Raw genomic sequence first — 12910 nt, 5'->3', positions numbered from 1 at the left:
GACTTCCCCAACAGAAGGGATCCGCTCTGCAGTTCCACCGCACCCGAGGACTTGACCTTGGCACGGCCGCTCCGACGCAGCCCCCGCAGCGCTCCCGTAAGGCACCGCCCCGCAGGGAGCGCACCCGGCCGGGTCCCCACGAAGGCATCCCCGTACCCCGTCCTTCAGGGGACCGCTCCGTACGCACCGAGGGAGCGGCAGCCCGTGGCATTCCGCCACAAGCAGCTTTATCCGTGGCTGGCGCCGGGCCAGCCGCTCCCGACGTGCCATCATCCCCACACGGCACTGCAGCTTTGGTCATATGAGCAGAAATGATGAGAAAAGCACTTTTTTAATCTTTTCGCACTTGCTTCCCTGTTCAAACAGTTGCAGGATGGCGATGACTGACGTGCTCAGCGCTGAGGATATCAAGAAGGCTGTGGGAGCCTTTTCAGGTGAGTGCTTAATTTTCTTTCTTTCTTTTTTATTTTTTTTTTCTCCTCCCTTTCGTCTCTCCAGCCCAGGATGTAGTGCATTTATTTAAACTCGGGGAAGATTACAGCTAGATTAGATAGCAAAGAGGACGCGTTTTCAGAAGTGCGGCGAAGGCGTGACAGGTTTATCAGGTGCAGGACTGCATCCTCAGCAAAGTTGCTCTGCACATGAAGGAGGTGAAATGCTCGCTCCTTTTTAAAGGAAGGTAAGCAGCAGCTGCAGGCTGTGCTTTGCTCGTGAGAGGAGACTTCTAAGGGAACCGAGGGGGATTACGTCCTGATGCAGGATAGGGACGGCGGCAGCTTTCCAGCCATCTAACATTCAGTTTCAAGTACTGCAGAACTGCTCTTTTGCATTTCAAGGAGATGAAACCCGCTCTTTCCTTACTCCCTGTGCGGAATCCCCCAACTGACTTTGCTTTTCGGGATGGAGCTGAAGGCACAGCAGCAGAGCAAGCGAGTGCGTTGCTCGACTGCAGGAGCTTTCTGCAGGGCGAATGGCTGCAGCGGTCCCTACGTCCCGTATATCTCGGGCTCCTCCGGTGTTCAGATATTCCTCATCTCTTCTCAAAACTGACGGCAAACCCTTTTCGTGCTTCGTGCTCTGACTGTTAAGGGTTGCCCTCAAGGAAACGGCGGCGTTGTGCCCCCCCCCTGTCCCGAAGTGCCTTTCTCTCCTGCTCTGTGCGGTGACCTTCCCGAACAGAAGGAGTGCAAAACCCGCTGAGCCCCAACAAACTCAGCAGCCACAAAGTCGTGGGGACCAACGAACTGCTCTGCTAGATCCGGCAGCTGTTTTCCTCATTAGCTCCCATTGTTCCAGGGCTGTTTTCAAGTCCCGGAGCAGAAGTAATTAGGAGCTAATAATGACGGGTCTCAGCCAAGCAGATCTCGAGTGATTGATCTTCCTTTGCTTTATGTAATAGGAAAAGCTGAGGAGGGAACAAAGATGCATAATAATAATAATAATAATAATAATAATATTTCAGCACCTTGAGGACGTCACGGGACTGGATTTTAGCAGCACCTTTCTAGGCTGCACCATAGCCGTTAGCAGGGGGCTGCATGGGTGGGACAGAGGTGGTTTGGTTAAAGGATGCAGCAGGTAAACCCCATGTATTATCTTTTCTCTGATCACCAGGGCTCTGCTTTTTCCCCAGCGACTGTGTCTCAGAGGGTCCTGCAGGCACAGCACAGAGCCCGAGCTTACAGACAGTGATTGCACACGCCTTTAGTGGTAGGAATACTCTATGCCAATTTCAGGCGAGCCTTCAGGAAAAACGGACTAGAACTGTACGAGCCATGTGCACTAAAATAGATCCTGTCCACGGGGGTGGAAATATCAGAAAGTGACAGTGGTCTAATAGGCGGAGTTTGCTCTCTGAACACTTCTCTTTTTTTAGTGTAAAACTCAGCAAGACATATTTTAAGGAACTGAAATGAGAGTGGGCAGGTTAGTCTTCAGCCTCCAACTCTGCATAGAGTTCCTGTGTGACCTTGGGCAAGTCTCCATCCCTTGGTAGCTCAGTTCTTCATCTGCACAACGGAAACAGTGCCCTTCTCACCATTTGTTTATTTAAACGAGTGTTTGTGAAGCATGACTATTGCAGTGTAGGTATTTAGCTCCTGCCACAGCAAGGCTAGAATGTACTTTTTCCTCCCAGCGTGGAACATGAAGCAGTAAGGAAGAAAAGCACAGGGTTATGTATGTATATAAGTTTTAAAGATTTTTCTAAACCATTCTATGGCTTTTCACCCCCTTATAGCAGCCGAATCTTTTAACTACAAGAAGTTTTTCGAGATGGTGGGTTTGAAAAAGAAGAGCCCAGAAGATGTGAAGAAGGTTTTCCATATCCTTGATAAAGACCGGAGTGGCTTCATTGAAGAGGAAGAGTTAAAGTAAGTAAAGATATGGTGTTTCCCAAATAGCCTCACCTTAAGAGTCTGATCTCGTTTTCACAGGACTGTAGATAACAGCTTATGGTTCAGCCTCCCAGCTGGTACTTGTGTGCAATAATCAGTTGTTTGCTGGTGTAAGAATGATAGTGTGTTGGAGTTAGCTAGCTGAGGATCCCTCAGACTCATGAGTGATCAATACCTCATGGATGGTACTTCACTTAGATTCAGAGTACAGTGCTCTTTCCAGACGATAAAGAGCGGTGCTGCGGTGGCACAGGCTTCCCATGGAGGTGGTGCAGTCACCGTCCCTGGAGGTGTTCCAGAGCCGTGTGGATGTGGCACTGAGGGATGTGGTCAGTGGGCATGGTGGGGATGGGCTGATGGTTGGACCGGGTGATCTTAGAGGTCTTTTTCAACCAAAATGATTCTGTGATTCTATGACCTCTGCTGAAGGCACAACGATGGATTCCACCTCATATATGGAAACAGCAATGCAAATAAATACTAAAAAGAAGTTTCAAAGTGAAACTGTTCTGATACAAACAAACAAACAAACAACAATTTTCCTTTTTTTTTTTTTTTTTTTTTTTTTTTTTTTTTCCATCCTCCTCCTTAGGTTTGTGCTGAAGGGCTTTACCCCAGATGGCAGAGACCTATCAGACAAAGAGACAAAGGCTCTTCTGGCTGCTGGAGATAAGGACGGTGATGGTAAAATAGGCGCTGATGGTATGTAACCAGAGGCATAAACTTCCATAGGAAAAATCCAGTATTACTCTTACACATAAGAACTGAGTAAAACTAGGAATCACCGCGGGCTGTGACTTTCTGAAGGGCACAATGTGGGCTTAATGAAATGTCAAGCCTTGCTACATTGCCCGTACCTTGCTCGCAAGGCTTCAGGGGAAATAGGAGCCGAATTCTGACACTAGAGGGGGCAAGAGTTTAGAGCTCGGTTTGTAATTAAGGGACGTAGGAATAAATACCAACACAACTTCTTAAAGTCATTTTATTATTTTTCAGTGCAGGGTGGGTCAGGACACTGAGACTTCACAGAGAGGTGTGAATATAGAATTTAGAAAAGAAAATAGCTGAGTACCAGCATTTTGCCTTGGTGACTAGTGAAAAAGAAAGAAATGCTTTCTGAAATTGTTCAAAGCCTTGCAATGTCCTTAAAATTCAAAGTACAGTCAGTCTGCCACCACGGAATCATCCAATAACAGTCCATCCACTCTGCTAGTGTCTGTGTAGGTCTTCACACCTAAAGACCTCATCACTCTCTTTTTCTAAACATGAGAACTACAAAGAGTGAGAAATTCCCTCACAGTGTTGCTTAAGAAAAATTACTTCTGTTTTCAATATCCCCTTGGGATGAATCAAATTGGCCCACAGGAAAATGTTCTCCCTTTTCTTTCTGCATCTTTTTCTTCTGTATCCCTGAGGCAAGCTGGAAGAGGCATTTCTGAATTACATCCTTCCTCACTGCAGGAGATGATAGCAGGGGATTGTGGCCAGAGCACTAAATCACCCAGACAGCAGGCAATTGCTAAGTTTTCACCATGCTGATAAGCTACATGATAGGTTGAAGTGTAAACATATCTTTAAAAGAATAATAATAATAACCTCACATCTCTCTCACCTGAACTCTGAGATCAATACAAAAACGTTGTCTCCAAATAAAAAGCAATTATAAAAAGGAATAAAAGGCAAAATGAGTTACCTGACAGTCTCCTACTTTAGAAGCTGAAGCAATGCCATACAGAGTTATCCTTGGACAGTCAGGTGATACACTTGCTGAAGTGTCTGCTTGTAGCACAATGGCATATCCATGACTATCATCCTGTTTCTAATCTAAAAGTTCTTCATTTATTAGATGCTGATTATATTACAGTTGCAGAGGAGCAATTGCGAAGCACTCAGGGGAAGCTCTTGCTAGACTTTAGCAGTGTTACTGAGGCTGAGGAGTATGTCATCATTTCACTTCTGATATACTATATGGGGCCTTCTTGTTCCCATTGAAATGAGTGGCACTGACACTAAAGTCAGTGGGCACAATTTTCAGAAGAAAACTTGATTCAGGTAAGTAAGCTTGCAGCTGATTGGCCAACCCCACCTCAGACACATTCTCAGTTACGCAGAAGGCTGCAGAGCAAAAATCAGCTCAACTGGAATAAAATAAGCACATCACAGAGCCATTTTGGCTAATATGAGAGAATGACATTAACACTTTCATGCAAGATCGACCATAGCACTTTTTTTTAAAGTTGACACAATGCCTGAAAGTTATTACACTGTAACAAAACAATAGGAAACACTTCTTTTTCTCCTTCTTCTGCAATTGCCACTCTTCCTTAACTCTGAAATAGAATTACTCTGAATTTATACCAAATAAGAGAATGAAGAGCTTCTCTTCTCTTCTCTTCTCTTCTCTTCTCTTCTCTTCTCTTCTCTCTTCTCTTCTCTTCTCTTCTCTTCTCTTCTCTTCTCTTCTCTTCTCTTCTCTTCTCTTCTCTTCTCTTCTCTTCTCTTCTTCTCTCTTCTCTTCTCTTCTCTTCTCTTCTCTTCTCTTCTCTTCTCTTCTTCTCTTCTCTTCTCTTCTCTTCTCTTCTCTTCTCTTCTCTTCTCTTCTCTTCCCTTCCCTTCCCTCCCCTTCCCCTCCCCTCCCCTCCCCTCCCCTCCCCTCCCCTCCCTCCCCTCCCCTCCCCTCCTCTCCTCTCCTCTCCTCTCCTCTCCTCTCCTCTCCTCTCACCACATTACTACTGCATAAACTCTGTTCCTTTTCCCTTTCTTAAATTTGACTCTGACAAACAGTTACACCATGAAGGCTGGAAGAACAGGCAAAGGAAACAGCTGGAACTGTGACCAAAGGGCGAGGATGACTGATATTTCACACCTTTTTCTTTGGTTCATAAATCCAATTCCAGATTATAAGTGCTCATAACTGCCTACCTAAATTAATCACAGTCATAAATGTACAGGCTTGATGGATTGTCTTTTACCACCACAAAGCTGTTTCTCTCAGCTGTTTCACCACAAACATTAATCTCACCTCTTAATCAACCTTCTTTCATATTAGGTCTCACGTTACAAATTCCTCTCTTAGGTCTCTCATTTAAAGCCTTCTTTCATTTCTGGAAGACTGTCCAGCTCAGAAATTATTGTATCAGCTTACTGAATCGAGATTTGTAATTTGTGGTTGCTCAACCCATTCCAATGAGCTAAAAACCTGCAGCATGTTCATGCAAGACACAATTACCTACTCTGAGATGCCAAGCCTCTTTATGTTCCATTGATGTGAACAGAAAATGAAGAATTTGAAAAAAAAAAAAATCTAGGCCAAAGCTAGGTTGGTTACCAAATAAAACTACAAGCATTAGCTTTCAGATTGGATGTGAAGCGATGCTGAAGTAGCGCTTATCAGCTTCTGGAAAATTCCTTTAAGAAGGAGGCAGGAAAAAAAGGCAGGCTTTGGCTCATAATGTTTTATTGAAATTTTATCATGTTTTTAGCAGTGGACAGACACATCGTGCTTTTCAGTTTCTTATTACTAACAGATTTGAGAAAGTATACAAAGTAGAAGATTTTCAATGGTTGCGTGCTGAAGATGGAACAAAAGGAAAAATATCCTAAGTCAAAGTCTTTTACTCAACAAAGGTCAACTTCTAAAGCTTTTACAAATATTCTTATTACTTTCTTTAAAAGTTGCGAAAGTGAGGCATCCTGCATTCAAAATTACAACTGGTATGCCATGACCTTGCCATGAGTAAAAGTCATTTACAACAGAGAAAAATCTTTTGGAAGTCCTTCTCTCACGCCTCTTTTTGCTTTTTCAAAAAATAAATCAGTGTAAGTCATTATAAGTACATTTGAAAATGTAGCAATTTAACCCAGTGAGAGAAATTATTCTACAACTTGTTCTCTGTCATTAAATCTGTCGTTTTGGTAAAGTACTACCAGGTACACATTAGAGTATATACTACTAAACTGTACTAAACACAGGGGGGCAATCCTTCCCTTTTACATCAGAGATTTAATACAAGACAGCAAGCAAAATACTGAAAATCCTTTTACTATCATTTGTGCATTTTAATATTTGTTTAGAAGGTGAATTGCAGCTATAGGAGAGGATGCAGTCAATCAGAAAGGTTATTTCACCAACAGGCCATTCAATAGCAATAAACTGTTACCAAAGTGAGCAACATACCAGGTCTAGTAAACAGTGCCATATCTCATAAATTTTGCATGTATGGATATGCTTTGTGACAATGCATCCACAATCACCCTAGAGTTGAACTAACCTTCACATGGAAATAGTTGGCAAAGTAGTTTGCAAAATTATTCAACTGGAGCATCTCTGAAATATCTATAAAGCATACTGAAGATACTGGATAAAGTATGAAGTGTATAGCAATTATTCATGAAGGAACATTTTATGGCTTTATGGTTTGGTGGCTTTCAGAATGTACCCTTGAAATATATTGCCAGCAAGTGATAAAATCACTAGCATAAGGTAGCATAGAAATTTTCTTGCTTCAGGTTGAATGACCTTTCCCAAATACATTCTGTAGATAGAACTTGTTTTAAAAATGGATTAATTTAGCAGTAGCAAGCATGAAAACTTGTTCTAATAGAATATGCATTGTTAGTTTTCCCTTTTAGGAAGGTTTCATCTATGGGAGTGCATGTCTCTCTCTATAGGATCTATTCACACACTGATTTAATAACTGCTTTCCCTTCCTGCCCAGAACAGCCTGGGTTTCTATCACAAGTGGTTTATGTTATCTCTTAAATTCAGTTTGCAGCACTTTTGATCTAAGTACCCCCACCATGTACGGGATTTATACACGTTTCATGTTAGGTAATCCGCATAACTAATCCTAATTTGGATGTACTTCTTTCAAAATGATGGACAATTGTGGATTTAATTTAAACCCTCTGACACTTACTTCTCAGTCTGGCGTGCGAGTGTTTGGCAAAATATTTTTGGACACGTCATCAGAAGAATTATCTGTTTGTACATACACATCAGTAGAGATATCCGTGAGTTAGAGATTTACATTTTCCAGTTGAACGTTAGAACGTTCTGTGAAATGCCTAATTTTCACCTGCTTTTTTGAGTTGAAAGACATTGCTCTTTGTTATGTCAAACTCCCATAATTTTCTTTCGAGCTTTTACAGATGTCTCCCTCCCATTTGTCACCTTCCTCTCAGCTGGTTGTGTTAAATCCATAAACTGCTCTATCTGTAGACCCTCTAATCTTTCCATCGTCTTTGTTTCCTTCGCTGGGATTCCTTTCAATCTGTGATTTTTAACACTTTTCGGCACATACAACTGTGACTCATTCAAGTTTAGACAGAGTTATGAATGTTAACCTCCATAGGTAATACAGCTCTGAAAGGCATTATATATATTACACTATAAAACTATCCCAAACTGCAGATAGATACCTTTATGTAAACATTATGGGTATAATGCTAATAAAAGCCACAGAATAAAATCCCAGCCCTCTGAAATCACAGGGATTCTTCTCATCATCAACGTGGTCAACATTACTATGTAGGTTTTTTTACAGTGGAGTCAGCCTTCTGTTTTGTAATTTATCATTTTCAGTCAATTTGCCAGTCCAAAATCGAGTTTGCGTGTAATATATTTATAACGCAGGGACACAAATACTCTGAAAGACTCATTCGCGAGTCTCTTTGCCAAAATCTGATAGAAAGGAAATTTATCTGACTGCAGAATTAAATTTCTAGCTCTTGCCTTCATCCCATTGAGATTTACAAAAGAAAAACAGGAAACCAATCAAGTTCTTCACATGAATAGCAGCAGACAGTTCTGACAGTCTGGCATGCATAGCTTCTCTCTCCCTTGCCCTCAAAAACTTATTTCACTTCACTACAAGATTTCCTAAGTCAACAGCAACTTAGGAATTAACTTGAATTAACTTGGATTTCTTTTGTTCTTCTGTTCTTGTGATGTCTCTGCTACATCAGTGAATCTGTAATCATTGTAGTCTGATTCTTCTTTCTTTATATCTTCCTTCTTTTAACATTTGAATCTTTTTCTTTTCTTTTTTTTTCCCCTTTCCAGAATTTGCAACTCTGGTGGCTGAATCATAAAGGCTTTAAGCAATGCAAACCCTCCACCCATCCTTCACTGCCCAATTCCAACCACCTCCTGCTGACTGCTTTGGCTCCTGTTCTATTTATTTATGTTATTTTATACTCCAGCTCTGTTCTCTGCAATCCTGCAACTCTGTAACTGTGCTGAAAGACACTGTTAAAATAATAAAGGTCACATCAATCTGGGCTCCACTCGCTCTCACTATCACTTGTTTCTTATTTCATGTGGTCTTGGCAGACGTTGAGTGAAAATTTTCTTTATTTTATTTATTTATTGCTGACACCCCTGCTTCTTTGGGATAATTATTTGGGATAAAACTTGCACAAAATGAGTCATTCAGTCCAGGCTCTGAATTGTGGCAGAACTGACTGCATTATTTTTAAGCCATAGATGGATGCATACTCATAGCCTGGAAAATCACTAGCAATGGCAATCACCCAACTTCATTTGGCAGTTTGTTCTTCTGACTTAATCAGTTGTTATAGCTAAAATGAATTTCCTACATGTTAACCTACATCTTCTTGATGCATTTTGGTGACTGGTAAACTATTTGTATAGTTTGCTAAATCTGCCTCATGCAGGGGGATTTTAAGATTTGACAAGAGTATCAGTAGTTGCTCATCATGCACAGGGATAACTTTGTAAAGTGTTAAAGTGTGATCACTTTTGAAACATAGGGTATATTTATTAGCAGTGTTATACAAGTACCTGGGACAGAAAGGATGCATTACTCAAAAGAGACAACATTACGGATGTGAGGAAAGGAGCATCAAGATTTGGCTGTGATGCTAATGCTGACATTCCCGCTGTTAAAATGGAGTATCAAATATATTTATATTAAAAAGTGTATCTTCTACAACTATCAAAAACAGTGAACATCTTTCTTAGAGTTACATATAGGAAACTGAGATTCAGACTACAGAAGCAAGTAGCCAACAGTAAGGCTATGACAGAGCAAAGAACCAAATGCTTCTTTCCCAAATCTTTGTCAGTAACTTTGAAACAAATCTACTGCTTTTTTCTGTTTGTTTGTTTTTAAATCAAAGTTTAGAGTGGAAATAAATCACTTTTAGACAACATTTCTCCCACATTTTGACAGAACATTGATTAACACTTCAATTAAGAGGAAAGGTATCTTCCATTTCTTGATTCCAAACTACTCCCTGCAGCAATAATATCTTAATCCACTCTGATTATCATTAATCTCATATTAAAAAAAAAAATAAAAGGTTAAGACTGAAACTGTCACCACCACGTTGTACAGAGCTCCATTCTCTGTCACAGCAATTGCTGATGCTACTTGCAAACCCAATAAACACTCCCTAAAGCCATCCTAGGTTTTCCCTCTACAGTCACTTACAAGGAAGAATTTTTGCTGAAGCTGCTGTTCACCCAAAAGAAATCCTCTAGTTTTGCACAATGTATATACGGATCTGAAAAATGTATTGATTTTTAAGTATCCAAATAAAGCAAATGAAAATGTACTGCAACGAAGAGAGATGGTTTATTTATTTTTTTTCTCGGCAGCTGCTGACCTCAAGTGGTAATGAGGCGTAATTGCAAAAGTACAGAGGGCCACAGAAAAAAATGTTAGTCCCACGAACATAGAAGCGTCACGAATAAAGATCCATTTAATCAAAGAAATACCATAAAAATCGTTATACAGCCAAAGGCTTTTATGTTCTCTGTCTGTCTTACATTTTAATACATCTTTGTGTGTGATTAAAAAAGCCTGTGATTTTATCCAGGACTTTGCCAAAAAAAAAAAAAAAAAAAAAAAAAAAAAGCACAATAGAACAAATAGCAAATAATGAGTCTACCAAGTTATTTACAGTACTCTATTGGAAATAAAGCAAGTTGAAGTAACTTTCATTGAGATATTTTATCAGTATAAAAGTCTGAAGACTCCAGTGATTCCTACATCAGTCTGTTTTCACACTAGTCCCTCAATCACCCCCTGAACAAGCAGCACTTAGGGTCTAATCAGCCTATATTTTTCCACTGGATAAGATTAAAAGAACTATCCTTTTACCTTCAGACACAAAGAGTTACAGTCAGAATACCACTGACAATATGTTCAGAGACTTCCAACATAGCACCTTCACTTTTCATGGTAGACAGTACTTGATATTCCAAACAAGAACCAACACCTCACCATCCACACCTTAGGTTAGTTTGTGCAAGTATGCAGCCAGCATACCTGGGTCATCTACCCACACCATCAGAACTCTCAAACTCTGCTTTAAATCATTATTCTTAACTGGATTTCAAATTCAACGTTCAAACTTCAGTATTTAAAGCCTTTAGCAGTAGAGAAAAAAAAAAATACAGGTGTCTAAAAAAACCCACGTTGTCCTGTGATGTACAATTTCGTACAGAAAGATGTGTTAATTTGCACAGAAATTAAGCTTCTCTGAGAAACATCTACCTTAATTTTCTTTACTGGCATTATCATCTTTGTTATGAATATTAAATCCTTTGCAGTTTATTTTACCCCCCAGTTGCAATGCAGCAGAAGTTACCAAGCAAACAAACAAACATAGCAACAATTTCATCATCACATCAAAGATAAAATCTTAAATAAGCAACACACGTCCCTTCATCAGGTATAAAACCAGTGGCTTGAAACAAGACTCAACTGGATGATTTAAGATAAGAAAATTACTTCTGCCCATACGAAAAAGATACTACTTGTTCCTATTGATATTATATATTGCTAGAAAAGAAACTGAGATCTCTCTCAGGTGCAGCTCAAAAGGAAGAAGCAGATCCCCAAGTCATAGGCAAAATATGATTTCCTGACAAAGGACAAAGCATTCAACAAAGAAGATCTATACCAACAGATCATCATCAACTCTTAACATTTCTAAGATCGCTGTCTACCAGTACCAAATCTTTAACCAACGAACACATAATTGTTTATGCTTTACAAGGTCCTGCCAAGCTTTTAATAGAGTTTCATGGATCAGCAATTTCCCACATGCCTTATTTTTGGAACCAATGGACTGGAGGCCACAACACCTGTTCGTTTTGCAAAAACTGAGGTAGAATTTATATTTACAGTCTATCCACCGGTCACGAGCGTATCACTGCCTAACGTCCCATGAATGCCATCACTCTTCACTTCATTGAAGAAAAGCTTTCTCATTTGCTTCTTTTGCCTCCTGTGACTTTGCATCTTCGAGTGAAGAGTAAGGACACTTTCCCCCAGATTCTAAATACTTTTGAAGACTGGAAATGCAGTTCACACTCTCCAGCAACACCACTTTAACAAACCCTCTAAGCATCGACAATATTCCATCTGAAACAGTTAATGCTGTTCTTGCTATGGAATTAAAAATCACATAATTTTGCAGGTTTATTTTTAAATAAGTTTTGCCTCAACCAACCAATTCAACACTGAAGAGTGCAAATTTACACGAGGTTTCCTGAAGACACAAATTAGCCCACAGGATTTATGCCAATGAGCATAAAGCACAAAAGAAGTTCATTCGAATCTAAAACCCCAGGTGGAGATTTATGCTGTCAGCAGATAAAGAAAACAATTTTATTTATAAATTAGTTGCGAATGAAAGAGAAATTTCAGAGCATACATCAAACTATCAAAATCAAGCTGTGATTAAAGTTTTTGCTGACATTTTTGTAAGAATGTCAAAGATGCAAGACTGTAGACTTCAGTACATGCCAGTCATTGGAACACCTCCCCTAGGTCCTGGCCTCTCTCATTGCTCAGTGTGTGCGAATGTGAATTGCTGCACAAACTCACCTTCATTCAGAAAGAATATTTTGGCAGATTCTCTTTCCCAAAGAGAAACACTCTTTAGAAATTCCACTCCTAAAACAGCTTCTCGATTAAATAAGTGAGAGCAAAGCAAAATGCTTCTGAAGGAGGTTAGCTGTGATAATGAGCGATCAGTTGTCAAAACCTTCCCACACTGTAGGATCTCCTACTGTGGGACAATTACTTCACATGGGAGGAGGTACATTTCTGGTTACTGCTCTCCTACTTAATAAAGTGACAAAGCTTGACAAAGCTTGGTATACGTCTAAACACAAAAATTAATATAAATGCAAATAGTAGAGTTGCTTCTCCAGCTGCCAAATAAATAGAAGGAACTGCAATAGCTGCAAGAATATAGTGATACAAACACAAAAGGATCTAAATAAAAACACTGGAAGGTACTTAATTAGGCAATATATCATGTAGCTAGAAAAGATTTTTTTTCATAAACTTGTTTGGTCTCCCATCTAGGAAAATCTAAGATAAAGGATCTTGTCAGTGCCTGAATGAGAATGGCCAACTCATAATACTACAGGTTTTAATTCTAGGGGATACTCATTTTGAGCCATTAACAGCTCACCTACAAAAATACAGATGGTTTCACTCTAAGTGGTACCACGCTGGCATTAAAAAACA

At 40.0% G+C, this 12910-nt stretch overlaps 1 protein-coding gene across 2 annotated transcripts; it reads left to right on the top strand.

The window, feature by feature from the left end:
* Positions 1-301: 301 nt before the first annotated feature.
* On the top strand, positions 302-8489 carry PVALB (parvalbumin; the record flags this gene model as incomplete). 2 transcript variants are annotated; one of them, XM_079549258.1, is made up of 4 exons in its annotated part: positions 302-434; positions 2240-2372; positions 2989-3098; positions 8461-8489. In XM_079549258.1, the coding sequence occupies 4 exons, from the start codon at positions 302-304 to the stop codon at positions 8487-8489; spliced, it is 405 nt and encodes a 134-aa protein (XP_079405384.1). The 2 variants fall into 2 exon arrangements, with proteins under 2 accessions (XP_079405384.1, XP_079405385.1); XM_079549259.1 differs by having other exon boundaries at positions 374-434; positions 2243-2372.
* Positions 8490-12910: the final 4421 nt, after the last annotated feature.

The sequence above is a fragment of the Tetrao urogallus genome (assembly GCF_951394365.1).
Source record: "Tetrao urogallus genome assembly, chromosome: 1".
Classification (NCBI taxonomy): Eukaryota; Metazoa; Chordata; class Aves; order Galliformes; family Phasianidae; genus Tetrao; species Tetrao urogallus.
This window is presented reverse-complemented; position numbering and strand designations above follow the sequence as displayed.